The 13,009-nt window shown below is 39.8% G+C and overlaps 1 protein-coding gene across 1 annotated transcript in view; it reads left to right on the forward strand.

The window, feature by feature from the left end:
• The first annotated feature begins 6,468 nt into the window (after positions 1 to 6,468).
• LOC127455844 (uncharacterized) overlaps positions 6,469 to 13,009 on the forward strand; it is a 38,121-nt gene continuing 31,580 nt past the window's right edge. The window contains 8 exon segments of the mRNA XM_051723992.1: positions 6,469 to 6,683; positions 6,767 to 7,058; positions 7,250 to 8,041; positions 8,844 to 9,071; positions 9,229 to 9,352; positions 9,453 to 10,357; positions 12,450 to 12,530; positions 12,861 to 12,911. Of these exon segments, the coding sequence (XP_051579952.1) occupies positions 6,469 to 6,683; positions 6,767 to 7,058; positions 7,250 to 8,041; positions 8,844 to 9,071; positions 9,229 to 9,352; positions 9,453 to 10,357; positions 12,450 to 12,530; positions 12,861 to 12,911 (2,688 nt within the window).

The following is a 13,009-nucleotide window of genomic DNA, read 5'->3' on the forward strand; positions in this document are numbered from 1 at the left end:
CAGGATGGAGATGAATTCTGTCTCTTAGAGATGAATGTAGTTTGGTATGAAAAGCGCAAATCAATCCCAGAACAACAGCAAAGGACCTTGTGAAGATGCTGGAGGAAACAGGTAGACAAGTATCTATATCCACAGTAAAACGAGTCCTATATTGACATAACCTGAAAGGTTGCTCAGCAAGGAAGAAGCCACTGCTCCAAAACCACCATTAAAAAAACAGACTACAGTTTTGGCAAGTGCTTCTTACTTTTTGGATAAATGTCCTCTGGTCTAATGAAACAAAAATGTAATTGTTTGGCCATAATGACCATCATTATGTTTGGAGGAAAAAGGGTGAGGCTTGCAAGCCGAAGAACACCATCCCAACCATGAAGCATGGGGGTGGCAGCATCATGTTGTGGGGGTGCTTTGCTGCAGGAGGGACTGGTGCAATTCACAAAATAGATGGCATCATGAGGAAGGAAAATTAATATATTATGATATATTGAAGCAACATCTCAAGACAACAGCCAGGAAGTTAAAGCTTGGTCACAAATGGGTCTTTCAAATGGACAATGACCCCAAGCATACCTCCAAATTTGTGGAAAAATGGCTTAAGGTTTTGGAGTGGCCATCACAAAGCCCTGACCTCAATCTGATAGAACATTTGTGGGCAGAACTGAAAAATCATGTGTGAGCAAGGAGGCCTACAAACCTGACTCAGTTATACCAGTTCTGTCTGGAGGAATGGGTCAAAATTCCAGCAACTTATTGTGAGAAGCTTGTGGAAGACTACCCAAAAAGTTTGACCAAAGTTACAAAATTTAAAGGCGATGCTAACAAATACTAACAAAGTGCATGTAAACTTCTGACCCACTGGGAATGTGATGAAAGAAATAAAAGCTTAAATAAATCATTCTCTCTACTATTAGTCTGACATTTCACATTCTTAAAATAATGTAGTGATCCTAAGACAGGGAATGTTTTCTACGATTAAATGTCAGGAATTGTGAAAAACTGAGTTTAAAAAGTTTAAAAGGTGTATGTAAACTTCTGACTTCAACTGTATATACAGTATATACACTACTGGTCAAAAGTTTTGAAACACTTACTCATTCTTTATTATTATTTTTTTTTTTTCACATTTTAGAATAATAGTAAAGTCATTAAAACTATGGAATAACATAAATGGAACTATGGAAATTATGTTGTGACTAAACAAAATCCAAAATAAATCAAAACTGTGTTATATTTTAGCATCTTCAAAGTAGTCACCTTTTGCTTAGAATTATCATAAATGTACTCTTGACATTTTCTCAACCAACTTCTTGAGGTATCACCCTGGGATGCTTTTTAAACAGTATTGAAGGAGTTCCCATCTATATGCTGGGCACTTATTGGCTGCTTTTCTTTATTATTTGGTCCAAGTCATCAATTTCAAAAAAGTTTTTTTTTATTTTTTATTATTATTACATTTTAGATTTATAATGAAATAAATTAATATGGTGGCACAATTATATTTTTGTCTACAAAGCTAATTTCAAACATTTAAGCATACGCCTTCAGATCAAAAGATTTTTAAGATCATGGGAAACATTTCGGTCATGTGTTTCAAAAATTTTGACCGGTAGTGTGTATATATATATATATATATATATATATATATATATATATATATATATATATATATATATATATATATGTGTGTGTATATATATATATATATATATATATATATATATATATATATATACAGTACGGTGCAAAAGTTTTAGGCACTTAAGATGTTTCACAAAAACATTTGTCTTAAGATGGTTATATCTTCAGCTTTAGAATTAGAATCAGCTTTATTGCCAAGTATACGTACACATACAAGGAATTTGTCTTGGTGACAGGAGCTTCCAGTGTACAACAATACAAAAACAATACAAAAACAGCAGCAAGACATAAATAATAATAAATAAAAAAAAATAGTTATACACATACGTACATACACACACATATATACGTAGTGCAATCTAATACAAATCTGTTATCTGTTATGTACAGTGCAAATACAAATCTGTTATGTACAGTGCAAATGTTTTATTTATTTTTGTTTTTTTCAGAGGAATGAAATGGCAGAAGAGGTTGGATGTGTTGGATAAATATAAAAAAGACTAAACTGTGTATTGCACATAATTATTGCTCAATGGGGCAATTTAACTGTTCATGAGATGGATAGCCTGAGGGAAAAAACTGTTCCTGTGCATGACGGTTCTGGTGCTCAGAGCTCTGAAGTGTCAGCCAGAAGGCAACAGTTCAGAAAGGTAATGGGCAGGGTGAGTGGGGTCCAGAGTGATTTTTCCAGCCTTTTTCCTCACTCTGGATGTGTATAGTTCTTGAAGGGGGGGCAGGGGGCAACCAATAATCCTCTCAGCAGTCCGAACTGTCCTTTGTAGTCTTCTGATGTCTGATTTCATAGCTGAACCAAACCAGACAGTTATTGAAGTGCAGAGGACAGACTCAATGACTGCTGAGTAGAACTGTGTCAGCAGTGCCTGTGGCAGGTTGAACTTCCTCAGCTGGCGAAGGAAGTACAACCTCTGCTGGGCCTTTTTCACAATGGAGTCAATGTGTGTCTCCCACTTCAGATCCTGTGAGATGGTCGTGCCCAGGTACCTGAATGACTCCACTGCTGCCACAGTGCTGTTTAGAATGGTGAGGGGGGTCAGTGTTGGGGTGTTCCTCCTAAAGTCCACAATCATCTGTACCGTTTTGAGCGTGTTCAGCTCAAGGTTGTTTTGACTGCACCAGACAGCCAGCTGTTCAACCTCCCTTCTGTATGCAGACTCATCGACATCTCGGATGAGGCCGATGACAGTAGTGTCATCTGCAAACTTCAGGAGCTTGACAGAGGGGTCCTTGGCGATGCAGTCATTGGTGTAGAGGGAGAAGAGTAGTGGGGAGAGCACGCATCTCTGGGGGGCACCAGTGCTGATTGTACAGGTGCTGGAAGTGAGTTCCCCCTATCTCACAAGCTGCTGTCTGTCCGTCAGAAAGCTTGTAATCCACTGACAGATAAACATGGGAACAGAGAGTTGGTGTAATTTATTCTGGAGTATAGCTGGGATGATGGTGATGAAAGCCGAACTGAAGTCCACCAAAAGAATACTTGAATATGTCCCTGGTCTGTCCATATACAGTATTGCAGGATATGATGCAATCCCATGTTGACTGCATCATCCACAGACCTGTTTGCTCGATAAGCAAATTGAAGAGGATCTAGAAAGGGTCCAGTGATGTACTTCAGGTGGGCCAACACCAGTCTCTCAAATGATTTCATGACCACAGACGTGAGGGCGACAGGTCTGTAGTCATTAAGTCCTGTGATTTTTGGTTTCTTTGGGACAGGAATAATGATTGAGCATTTGAAGCAGCATGGGACTTCACACTGCTCCAGTGATCTATTGAAGATCTGTGTGAAGATGGGGGCCAGCTGGTTAGCACAGGATCAAAGACACGCTGGTTAGACGCCATCTGGGCCTGAAGCTTTCCTTGTCTTTTGTTTCCGAAAGATGCGGCTCACATCATCTTCACAGATCTTAAGTGCAGGTTGAGTAGCAGGAGGGGGGTTGCAGGAGGTGTTGGTGTTTGTGTGAAGTGAAGGTCAGAGTGGGTGTGGGGTGTGAGATTGGGCCTTTCAAATCTGCAGTAGAACACATTCATGTCATCAGCCAGTTGTTGGTCCACCACAGGGTTGGGGGTACGAGTCCTGTAATTTGTGAGTTGTTTCATGCCACTCCACACTGATGCTGGGTCGTTAGCTGAAAACACTCTGATTTTCTTGCTCAGTGTGTTCCTGGCCTGTTTGTACAAGACTTTATCCCCACCCCTGTAAGCATCCTCTTTGGCCTGACGAAGCTACATGAGATCTGCTGTAAACCACGGTTTGTTGTTGTTGAACTTTAAATAAGTTCTAGTTGGAATGCACATATCCTCACAGAAACTGATATATGATGTAACAGTATCTGTGAGCTCATCCAGGTCTGTGGCTGCAGCCTCAAAAACACTACAATCCGTGCAATCGAAGCAGGCTTTTAGATCCCGCTCTGCTTCATTGGTCCATCTCTTTACAGTCCTTGCTATTGGCTTGGTTGATTTTAATTTCTGCTTGTAGGTTGGAAGAAGATGAACCAGACAGTGATCAGAGAGTCCCAAAGCTGCTCTAGGGACAGAGCAATATGCATCCTTTATTGTTGTGTAGCAATGATCCAGTATGTTCCTGTCTCTGGTGGGGCATGTAATGTGCTGTTTGTATTTGGGCAGTTCACGTGTGAGATTTGCTTTGTTAAAATCCCCAAGAATAATAATAACTGAGTCAGGGTATTGTTGTTCCGTGTCTGTGATTTGATCAGCCAGCTGTTGCAACACTGTGTTCACACACGTGTTTGGCACGATATACACACTCACCAGAATAAATGAGGAAAACTCCCGCGGGGAGTAGAAGGGCTTACAGTTAATAAAGAGTGCTTCCAAATTAGGACAGCACATCCTCTTTAACGTTGTTACATCTGTACACCAACTTTCATTGATGTAAAAGCATGTTCCACCGCCTCTCGTTTTCCCCATTAAATCCGTGATGCGATCCGCTCTGAACAGCTGAAAGCCCGGCAGATGTAATGCGCTGTCCGCAATGGCTTCACTCAGCCAGGTTTCTGTGAAGCACAAGGCAGCAGAGGTTGAAAAGTCCTTGTTTGTGCGGGTGAGGAGATGTAGTTCGTCCGTTTTGTTAGGAAGAGAGCGGAGATTTGCAAGATGAATGCTCGGCAGTTTGAAAGCCGCGCCGACGGAGTTTGACCAGCACACTGGCTCGTCTCCCTCGCCTGAGTCTCCTGAACAACAAAGCCGCGCCTCCAACTAAAATGTCCAGCAAAACATCTGAATATTCAAAAACCGGGAAAAGACTGACTGTATGAGCTGTCGAATGTTCAGCAGTTTGTCTCTGGTAAAACTGACTGGAAAAAGATTACTAAACACAGGACAAACAAACAAAAACAACAAAACAATAGGAGCGCTCCACACCGAGGCGGCCATCCGCGGCACCATCATGAGCGTGAATAGTGTGTCAATAGGAAAAATACATTTTAGACTCCCAAACATTACGTTTGCAAATAGAAAAGATTAGAATAGAAGAACAGGGCACTCTGCAAGAGATGGCATTGCCCCACAGAGCCCCCCACTGAACATCGAGTCAGACGAGGGATTACATGAAGAGACAGAAGCAATTGAGACAGCCTAAATAGACAGAAGAACTGTGGTGAATTCTCCAAGAAGCTTGGTACATCCTATCTGCCAACAACCAAGAAAAAGTGTGTCCATGTGTACCTAGGAAAATTGGGGCTGTTTTAAAGGCAAAGGTGGCCACACCATATATTGATTTAGCTTTTTTATGTTTACTGGACTTTGTATGATGTTAATTGATAAATGAAAACTATTTATGGCATTATTTTTGAAGACATCCTCGCTATGCAACATTTTTCACAAGTGCCTAAAATGTTTGCACAGTACTGTATATATATATATATATATATATATATATATATATATATATATATATATATATATATATATATTAGCGTGCATAATTTCATTAATTTTGTGTTTATTCCATGCTTATAAGGACACTGGGAGTATGTGATTTTTCCTTATGTGATTCTTTTATAAATTTAGAATACATTTTAGTGTGAAAATATTGATAAATCATGATTTCATGATTCCATACACAGATTTTACACACAAATACATTTTTACGCATGGTTAGTGTATGAGACCCAAAATTTCATGTACATGTATTTATTTATTTGTTAAGTAGCCATGTATTAAGAGGATAATGTACAGTCAGCTGGTCATTATTGCAAAATAAACCCCTTCAGGGCGATATAAGACGACTCCACTATGTGTTGGAGTCCTGATCACCCTGTCAGGGTTTTTTGTGTGATAATGACCAGTTGAGTGCCCATTATACCTTACTTATTAATGTTGGAAATAATTCATGCAAAATACAATCCATCTAACAAAACAGATTTAACTTGATTTAATGCAAAATACAATGCTAACCCCTAACCCTAATCCAGCAAATACTTCTCTTGCATTCTAGGAAAGTGAATACATTTTACATTAAATTGTGTTACATTTTAGCAGTTGACTGTTTTTGCATTTAGAAAGTGAAATCTATATTGCCTGATGGGTTGTATTTTGTAAATATTGTGTTCAAATAAAAATAGTTAAAAAGTAAAAATAAAATAAAATGAGAGCACACACACAGTTGCAAAAGTACCTGTACAAAGAGTTCTCTGATCACGTCAGAGTGTGGCACCTCCTTCAAGTGAGGTCCACCTGTGTCATTCCCCAATAGATTATCTTTCGTTTCTATAAAAACCTAAAATACCTGTATTAGAGCTGACAAATCTGTGACATAAATCAATATACAGTATATTCAGTGGGTGAATGGAGCCACTTGTTGCACTACTGCATCTGGTAATGGCCATCATGACTTTCTCTAAAGCTAATGAGACTTTCTGTACTCTGCGTGGAGAGCCTGCATACCCTCCGTTATGGAAAGATGGAGACATCATACTTGGAGGGGTTTTCTCATTCCATAGCAGCTGGGAGGTCAGACAGCTAACATATTCAGTTACCCCACCTCCACTGAAGTGTGTCAGGTAAGCAAAACTTGAGAAAAAATATATCATAGATTTTTGTTTGTATGATCTGATAATTTTTTAGATCCCCACCCCCACCCCAGTCTTAATTTCAGAGACTTCCAGTATGCACAGTCCATGCTCTTCGCTATAGAGGAAATTAATAACAGCTCCAGCTTGCTGCCTGGGGTCTCATTAGGCTACAAGATCTATGATACATGTGGCTCTGTGGCAGTAGGCGTTCGATCAGCTATGGCTCTTGCTAATGGGCATGAGAAAACCTCTGTTGAAGGGCCCTGCACAAAGCAAGCTGAGGTGCAAGCCATTATAGGGGACACAACATCATCAGCATGCATGGCAATAGCAAAGAGTGTTGGACCATTCAAGCTTCCAGTGGTATGTTTATATGCCACATTTATTTCACAATATATCTCAATATTGTATTTAAAAGTCTTACAAAAAATGAAACAACTTGTGGGTGCTGCTGAATGCCATGAATGCAAGTATCCTGATTTCATTATACTGTATGTAACTGAACAAAATACATTGCTTTACAAAGATGTAACACTATCTAAATAATCTTTTAGATCAGTCACTATGCTACTTGTGAGTGTCTCAGTGACAAAATCAAGTATCCTTCATTTCTTCGAACTATTGCAAGTGACCACTACCAGAGCAGAGCACTGGCAGAACTGGTCAGACACCTTGGGTGGACCTGGGTGGGAGCCTTAAGAACGGATGACGATTATGGTAACAGTGGGATGGCCACTTTCACTAAGGTGGCAGAGCAGATGGGTATCTGTTTGGAATATTCTCTTCCGTTTTTCAGAACCTACCCTGAAGACAAAGTAATGAGAATATTTGAGCAGATAAAAAGCTCTACTTCTCGAGTGATTGTGGGATTTCTTGCCCACTGGGACTTGGAAGTTCTGCTGCATAAATTTGTTGAACACAACATCACAGGATACCAGTGGGTAGGTACGGAGGCATGGATCTCTGATTCAGTAATTGCCAGTATGGATAAGCACCACATTCTACAAGGGGCCATTGGGCTGGCTATACCCAAAACACAGGTGACAGGTCTAAAGGAGTTCATTCTAGACATTAAGTCACTGAAGTCTTCAGGAAGTGCCATATTTACTGAAGTCTGGGAAGAACTGTTTCAGTGTCAATACTCCACAGAGAATGATTCAGTTTCCACAACTGCATGTACAGGCAATGAGGAGCTGTCTCAGATGCAAAACACATTCACAGACATGTCACTCATGCCCATCTTCAGTAATGTGTACAAAGGAGTGTATGCTGTTGCTCATACACTTCATGATCTTCTGGGCTGCAAGGACAAATGTGCCACAAAGAAACAGTCTGATCCTTCAACAGTGGGTTAACACTATATTAATATTATAACAATATAAAGTTCAATTTCCTCTAAGCATTTGCACATCTAAGCATTTGCACATACATGAGACAACAGCATGTTTAGCATGTCATAATATGCCTGTATTGTTTTGATATATCAAATCAAATCAAAATCAAATCAAATCACTTTTATTGTCACACAGCCATATACACAAGTGCAATGGTGTGTGAAATTCTTGGGTGCAGTTCCGATCAACATAACAGTCGTGACAGTGATGAGACATATACCAATTTACAATAACATCAAATTAACACAACACAATTTAAAGTCTAATATACACATAATTACACACAACACAATATACAAATAATAACATACATGGTACAGTATACAATACACACAATATAGATACACATTATTCAATAAAAAAGTATATATTGTATATATAGAATGTACAGTAGGTTGTATTGTACTGTACTGACATTCAGGCTGTCGGTTGATAGTAAGTTGTTAAGAGAGAATATAATATAATAATAATATATTTTATGAAAGTGAGATATAAGAGTAAGAGTAATAAAGTGCAGTGCTGATGTATTTTGATCGTGGGAGATCAAGAGTTCAAAAGTGTGATTGCTTGGGGGGAAGAAGCTCTCATGGAGTTGGCTGGTGCGGGCAACAATGTTGAGCAAAAAAAAATATATATATATATATATATATATATATGAAATGCAGTGTTTGTTGTGTCATTTTACTCAATCACAAAATTTTATATATTTTGTCAGTGACACAAGTTTTATATATAATTTTGTCTATTCCTTCAGTTTCTGAAGCACCTGAAAAAAGTGCGTTTCAAAACCAAAGATGGTGAGGAGGTTTACTTCGATGAGAATGGTGACCCTGTGGCAAAGTATGAAATAATAAATTGGCAACCAAGTGAAAAAGAACACTACGAGTTTGTCACTGTTGGGCTTTATGATGCTTCTTTCCTGGGGATGGATCGTTTAGCTGTCAAAATGGCTTCAATTTTATGGGCAAATAATTCAACAAAGGTAAGAAAAAGGGTGGCAAAAGTGTTCGACTTACAACAAATTAAGAGAAAATATATGTTCCGAATAATTCTTAGTACCTGCTAAAATAAGCATGAATAGGCAAATTAATAAATTAATGTAAAATGTTCAAATAAACAAGGTGAAATCTGTGTCGCAGGTACCTGTGTCTTTGTGCAGTGAAAGCTGTCCTCAAGGCACTAGGAAGGCTGTGCAAAAAGGAAAACCTTTATGTTGTTATGACTGTATACCATGTACAGAAGGAGAGATCAGTAACGCTACAGGTAAAATAAATAAGTAAATAAATAAATAAATAATATATTAATTAAAAAGATGAGGAAAAAAATACATAAACCATTGCTATTCTATTCTTTCTAATAACAGATTCTATAACATGTCTGCGGTGCAATCAAGACTTCTGGTCAAATCAGCAAAAGGATGGATGTGTTGAGAAGGAAACTGAATTTTTGTCTTATGAGGAGATCATGGGAATTTTGCTCACAACCATATCAACTGTTGGTGCATTTTTAACAATGATAATTGCAATCATATTCTTTAGATATAAAAACACAGCAATAGTTAAAGCCAATAACTCAGAGCTGAGCTTTTTGCTACTGTTTTCACTGATGTTATGTTTTCTCTGTTCACTTACTTTTATTGGTCAGCCTTCTGATTGGTCCTGTATGTTGCGTCACACAGCATTTGGTATCACTTTTGTCCTCTGTATCTCATGTGTACTGGGGAAGACAATAGTGGTGTTAATGGCCTTCAGGGCTACACTTCCAGGCAGTAATGTCATGAAATGGTTTGGGCCTGCTCAACAGAGACTCAGTGTTCTTGGTTTCACTCTCATTCAAGTTCTTATTTGTATACTTTGGTTAACAATTTCTCCCCCTTTTCCCTTTAAAAATCTAAATTATTTCAAAGAAAAGATCATTTTAGAGTGTAATGTGGGCTCAGCTATAGGTTTCTGGGCTGTGTTGGGTTATATTGGACTCCTTGCTATTCTATGTTTCTTTTTGGCTTTTCTGGCTCGGAAACTTCCTGATAACTTTAATGAAGCCAAATTCATCACATTTAGTATGCTTATTTTCTGTTCTGTATGGATTGCTTTTATTCCAGCTTATGTCAGTTCTCCTGGAAAATTCACTGTGGCAGTGGAGATATTTGCCATTTTAGCCTCTACCTATGGAATGTTATTTTGTATCTTCATTCCTAAATGCTATATTATTTTATGGAAACCAGACAAGAACTCCAAAAAACATTTGATGGGCAAAGTACCCTCAAGAGCTCTTTGATTGTAATAAATTAAAAGATAATCTATACTTGAGAGACAATTATGTAGATGAAATTAATATAATTAAAGAGGAATTGTTACTTTTGGCAAGCTATATTTTAAATTCAGCTGATCATTATCAAACTTTTCTTACTGAACATCAGGTTTACAGGTTATATTGGTTTATTACTTAATAAAAGCAATATGATCACATGAGAAGTCTGCATGTTGTTTTCGAGAGTTCCAGTACCCTAAGATCGGCTGCATTATGCCAACTCACAGACAAGGGCCATCTCCTATCAGGCATGTTTGCATCTGCTCAAGTGTGTTTACCTTCCCTTGTGGCACAACCGGAAGCATGTTGCTTCAGCTGCTTGGGAGATGTTTGCATAATCAGTGACAAACGCTATTCGAGGGTTGCATTTTTCTCTAACATTCCATATTTCCTCCACTAATGGTTGGGTTTATGTTTGGGGGTTGAGTTTAAAAAAATATGCATTCCTCTTCACAGTATTACATCCTGTACAGCTGAAAGCAACTTTTTTCAAAAATCGCTTTTGGCGCCACTCCGTGGACATTTTACTCGAATAATGGAGCTCACATGTGCCCATACGTTCAACAACACTTACAGCTTTGGCCACTGGGGAGCAGTGTTTTGCATTTTGGTAAGCACAGACAGATTTTAGCTAAAGAAAAGTCAACCTACTGTTTCCAAATGATTTCACTGTGTGATCAGTTTGAATAAAACGGAGGATGTTACAAGTCTGTTACACTTACTGTACACATATAATGTAAATAAACTGCCATTTAGCTTTGAAGGTCCACAAAGCTTTGAAAGTCTTAAAAAAACAACATATTTATACTTTATTCCCCTGACGTAAATAAGAAAAATACATAAAACATTTTATTGCAACAGATAAAGGTGAAGGTAAATGAGTATGAATACCTAATGTCAATATGTTTTCAACAGCCAATATGGCCACAGTGGTACACTCACAACACATAACTATGGAATATTATGCTTGTTTGATAGTTTGGGGGAGGAGCAAAGGCGGTATACTAAGGAGGTTCCTAATTATCATTCGCCTCCTGGCGTGTCGGTCAGAACACAGGAAAGGATCCAAACAGCCAGGTTCAATTCAAAGGGGGGTTTATTTACAATGAAGAAGCCACACAGCACAGGCACATGACAGGTTGAATATTAAGGTAGTCAGGTTGATATGAGGGAATAGGAGAGTATTTGAATAGGTGTGTTTATGCTTGTGTGTGCGTGTGTGGTTAGTCACTCATGGATGCACACTTTAGCACCCACAACAAGTTATCTTAGCACATCTCACGGGCATGTCTTTCCTCTGCCTTGCTCCGCTGTATCATGGCGGTGATTGACAGGCGCTTTAAGCGCCGCCTTTCCAACATTGCCACCCCCAGATTTGTGCACAAATATGTCCCTTTGGAAACGGACACCCCTTGCTATTTACTACTGGCCTGGGGATCGTCCTCCCCTTCGAGAATTTCAGGGAGAACTATTAGGCGTGCTATGGGGCGAGTGTACACTTTGTCCTTTATCTCAGCTGTTCAGACATGACCATCTGTACCAGAGAAGACTGTCTTAACTTTTCCGATGTGCCACAGGGAACGGGTAAGTTGAGGATCAACTAACATGACTACATGCCGGGTACGATGTCAGGGGATAGTTGCTGCCATTTCCCTCTCATCTGCATGCTTGGTAAGTAGTGCCTTACGAAGGAAGTCCAGAACCTGTCTGCTACCACTTGGGAGTGCCTCCATCGGTGTCTCGATAGGAGCTCAGACTCAGGATACACTACTTGCAGTAAAGCTCCATCAGGCTGCCCCATCAGGAGACAGTTTGGGGTGACAGCATCTAAGTTGGCCAGGACAGCCAATATGTAACCTAGCGGCTTTGAGTTCAGAATGGCCTCAACCTCTGTCAGCACAGTCAGGAGCACCTCCTCAGTCACAGTTTCTGCTCCCAGGGTCGTACAAAGGGCAGCCTTGATGGACCGAATCTCCCTTTCCCATGCCCCTCCAAAGTGTGGAGCTGCCAGAGGATTGATGTTGAAACTGATCTGTCTCTTGGCTAACAGTCTATGCAGGTCATGACTGAGCTGATCGAAGGCTTCCCTGAGTTCAGTCTCCCCGCCCTTGAAGTTATTGCCCTGATCAAAGTACAACTCCGCCGGCTGGTCCTGGCAGCTAATGAATCTCTTTAGTGCCATCAGGAAGGCATCAGTGTCCATGGACGTTATCACCTCCAGGTGCACTGCTCTCGTGGGTAGGCACTTAAATAGGAGACCCCATCGCTTTTCTGTTCGACGCCCCACTTTGTCTAGGAAGAGGCCGAAACAGTCCATATTGGTTGAATATAACGCCGGCTTGTACAGTCGGAGATGCGGCAGGGGCAGATCACTCATTTTCTGCTTCGCTGGATTCGATCTCCACTTACAGTACTCAAGAAAGTTCCTCTGATGCTTCTGAACTGCCTCTCTACCTCTCAGGATCCATACTTTCCTGCGGAGCTCAGCAAACACAAGCTTGAGTCCAGGGAGGTGAAGTTGAGTGTTGTAGTCCTTGATTAGGAGTTGAGTACTGGGATGTTTGGGGTCCAGTACCACAGGATGCACAGTGGCAGGATCAGGGACTTCCA

The sequence above is a fragment of the Myxocyprinus asiaticus genome, chromosome 18 (genome assembly GCF_019703515.2).
Source record: "Myxocyprinus asiaticus isolate MX2 ecotype Aquarium Trade chromosome 18, UBuf_Myxa_2, whole genome shotgun sequence".
NCBI classification, from domain to species: domain Eukaryota; kingdom Metazoa; phylum Chordata; class Actinopteri; order Cypriniformes; family Catostomidae; genus Myxocyprinus; species Myxocyprinus asiaticus.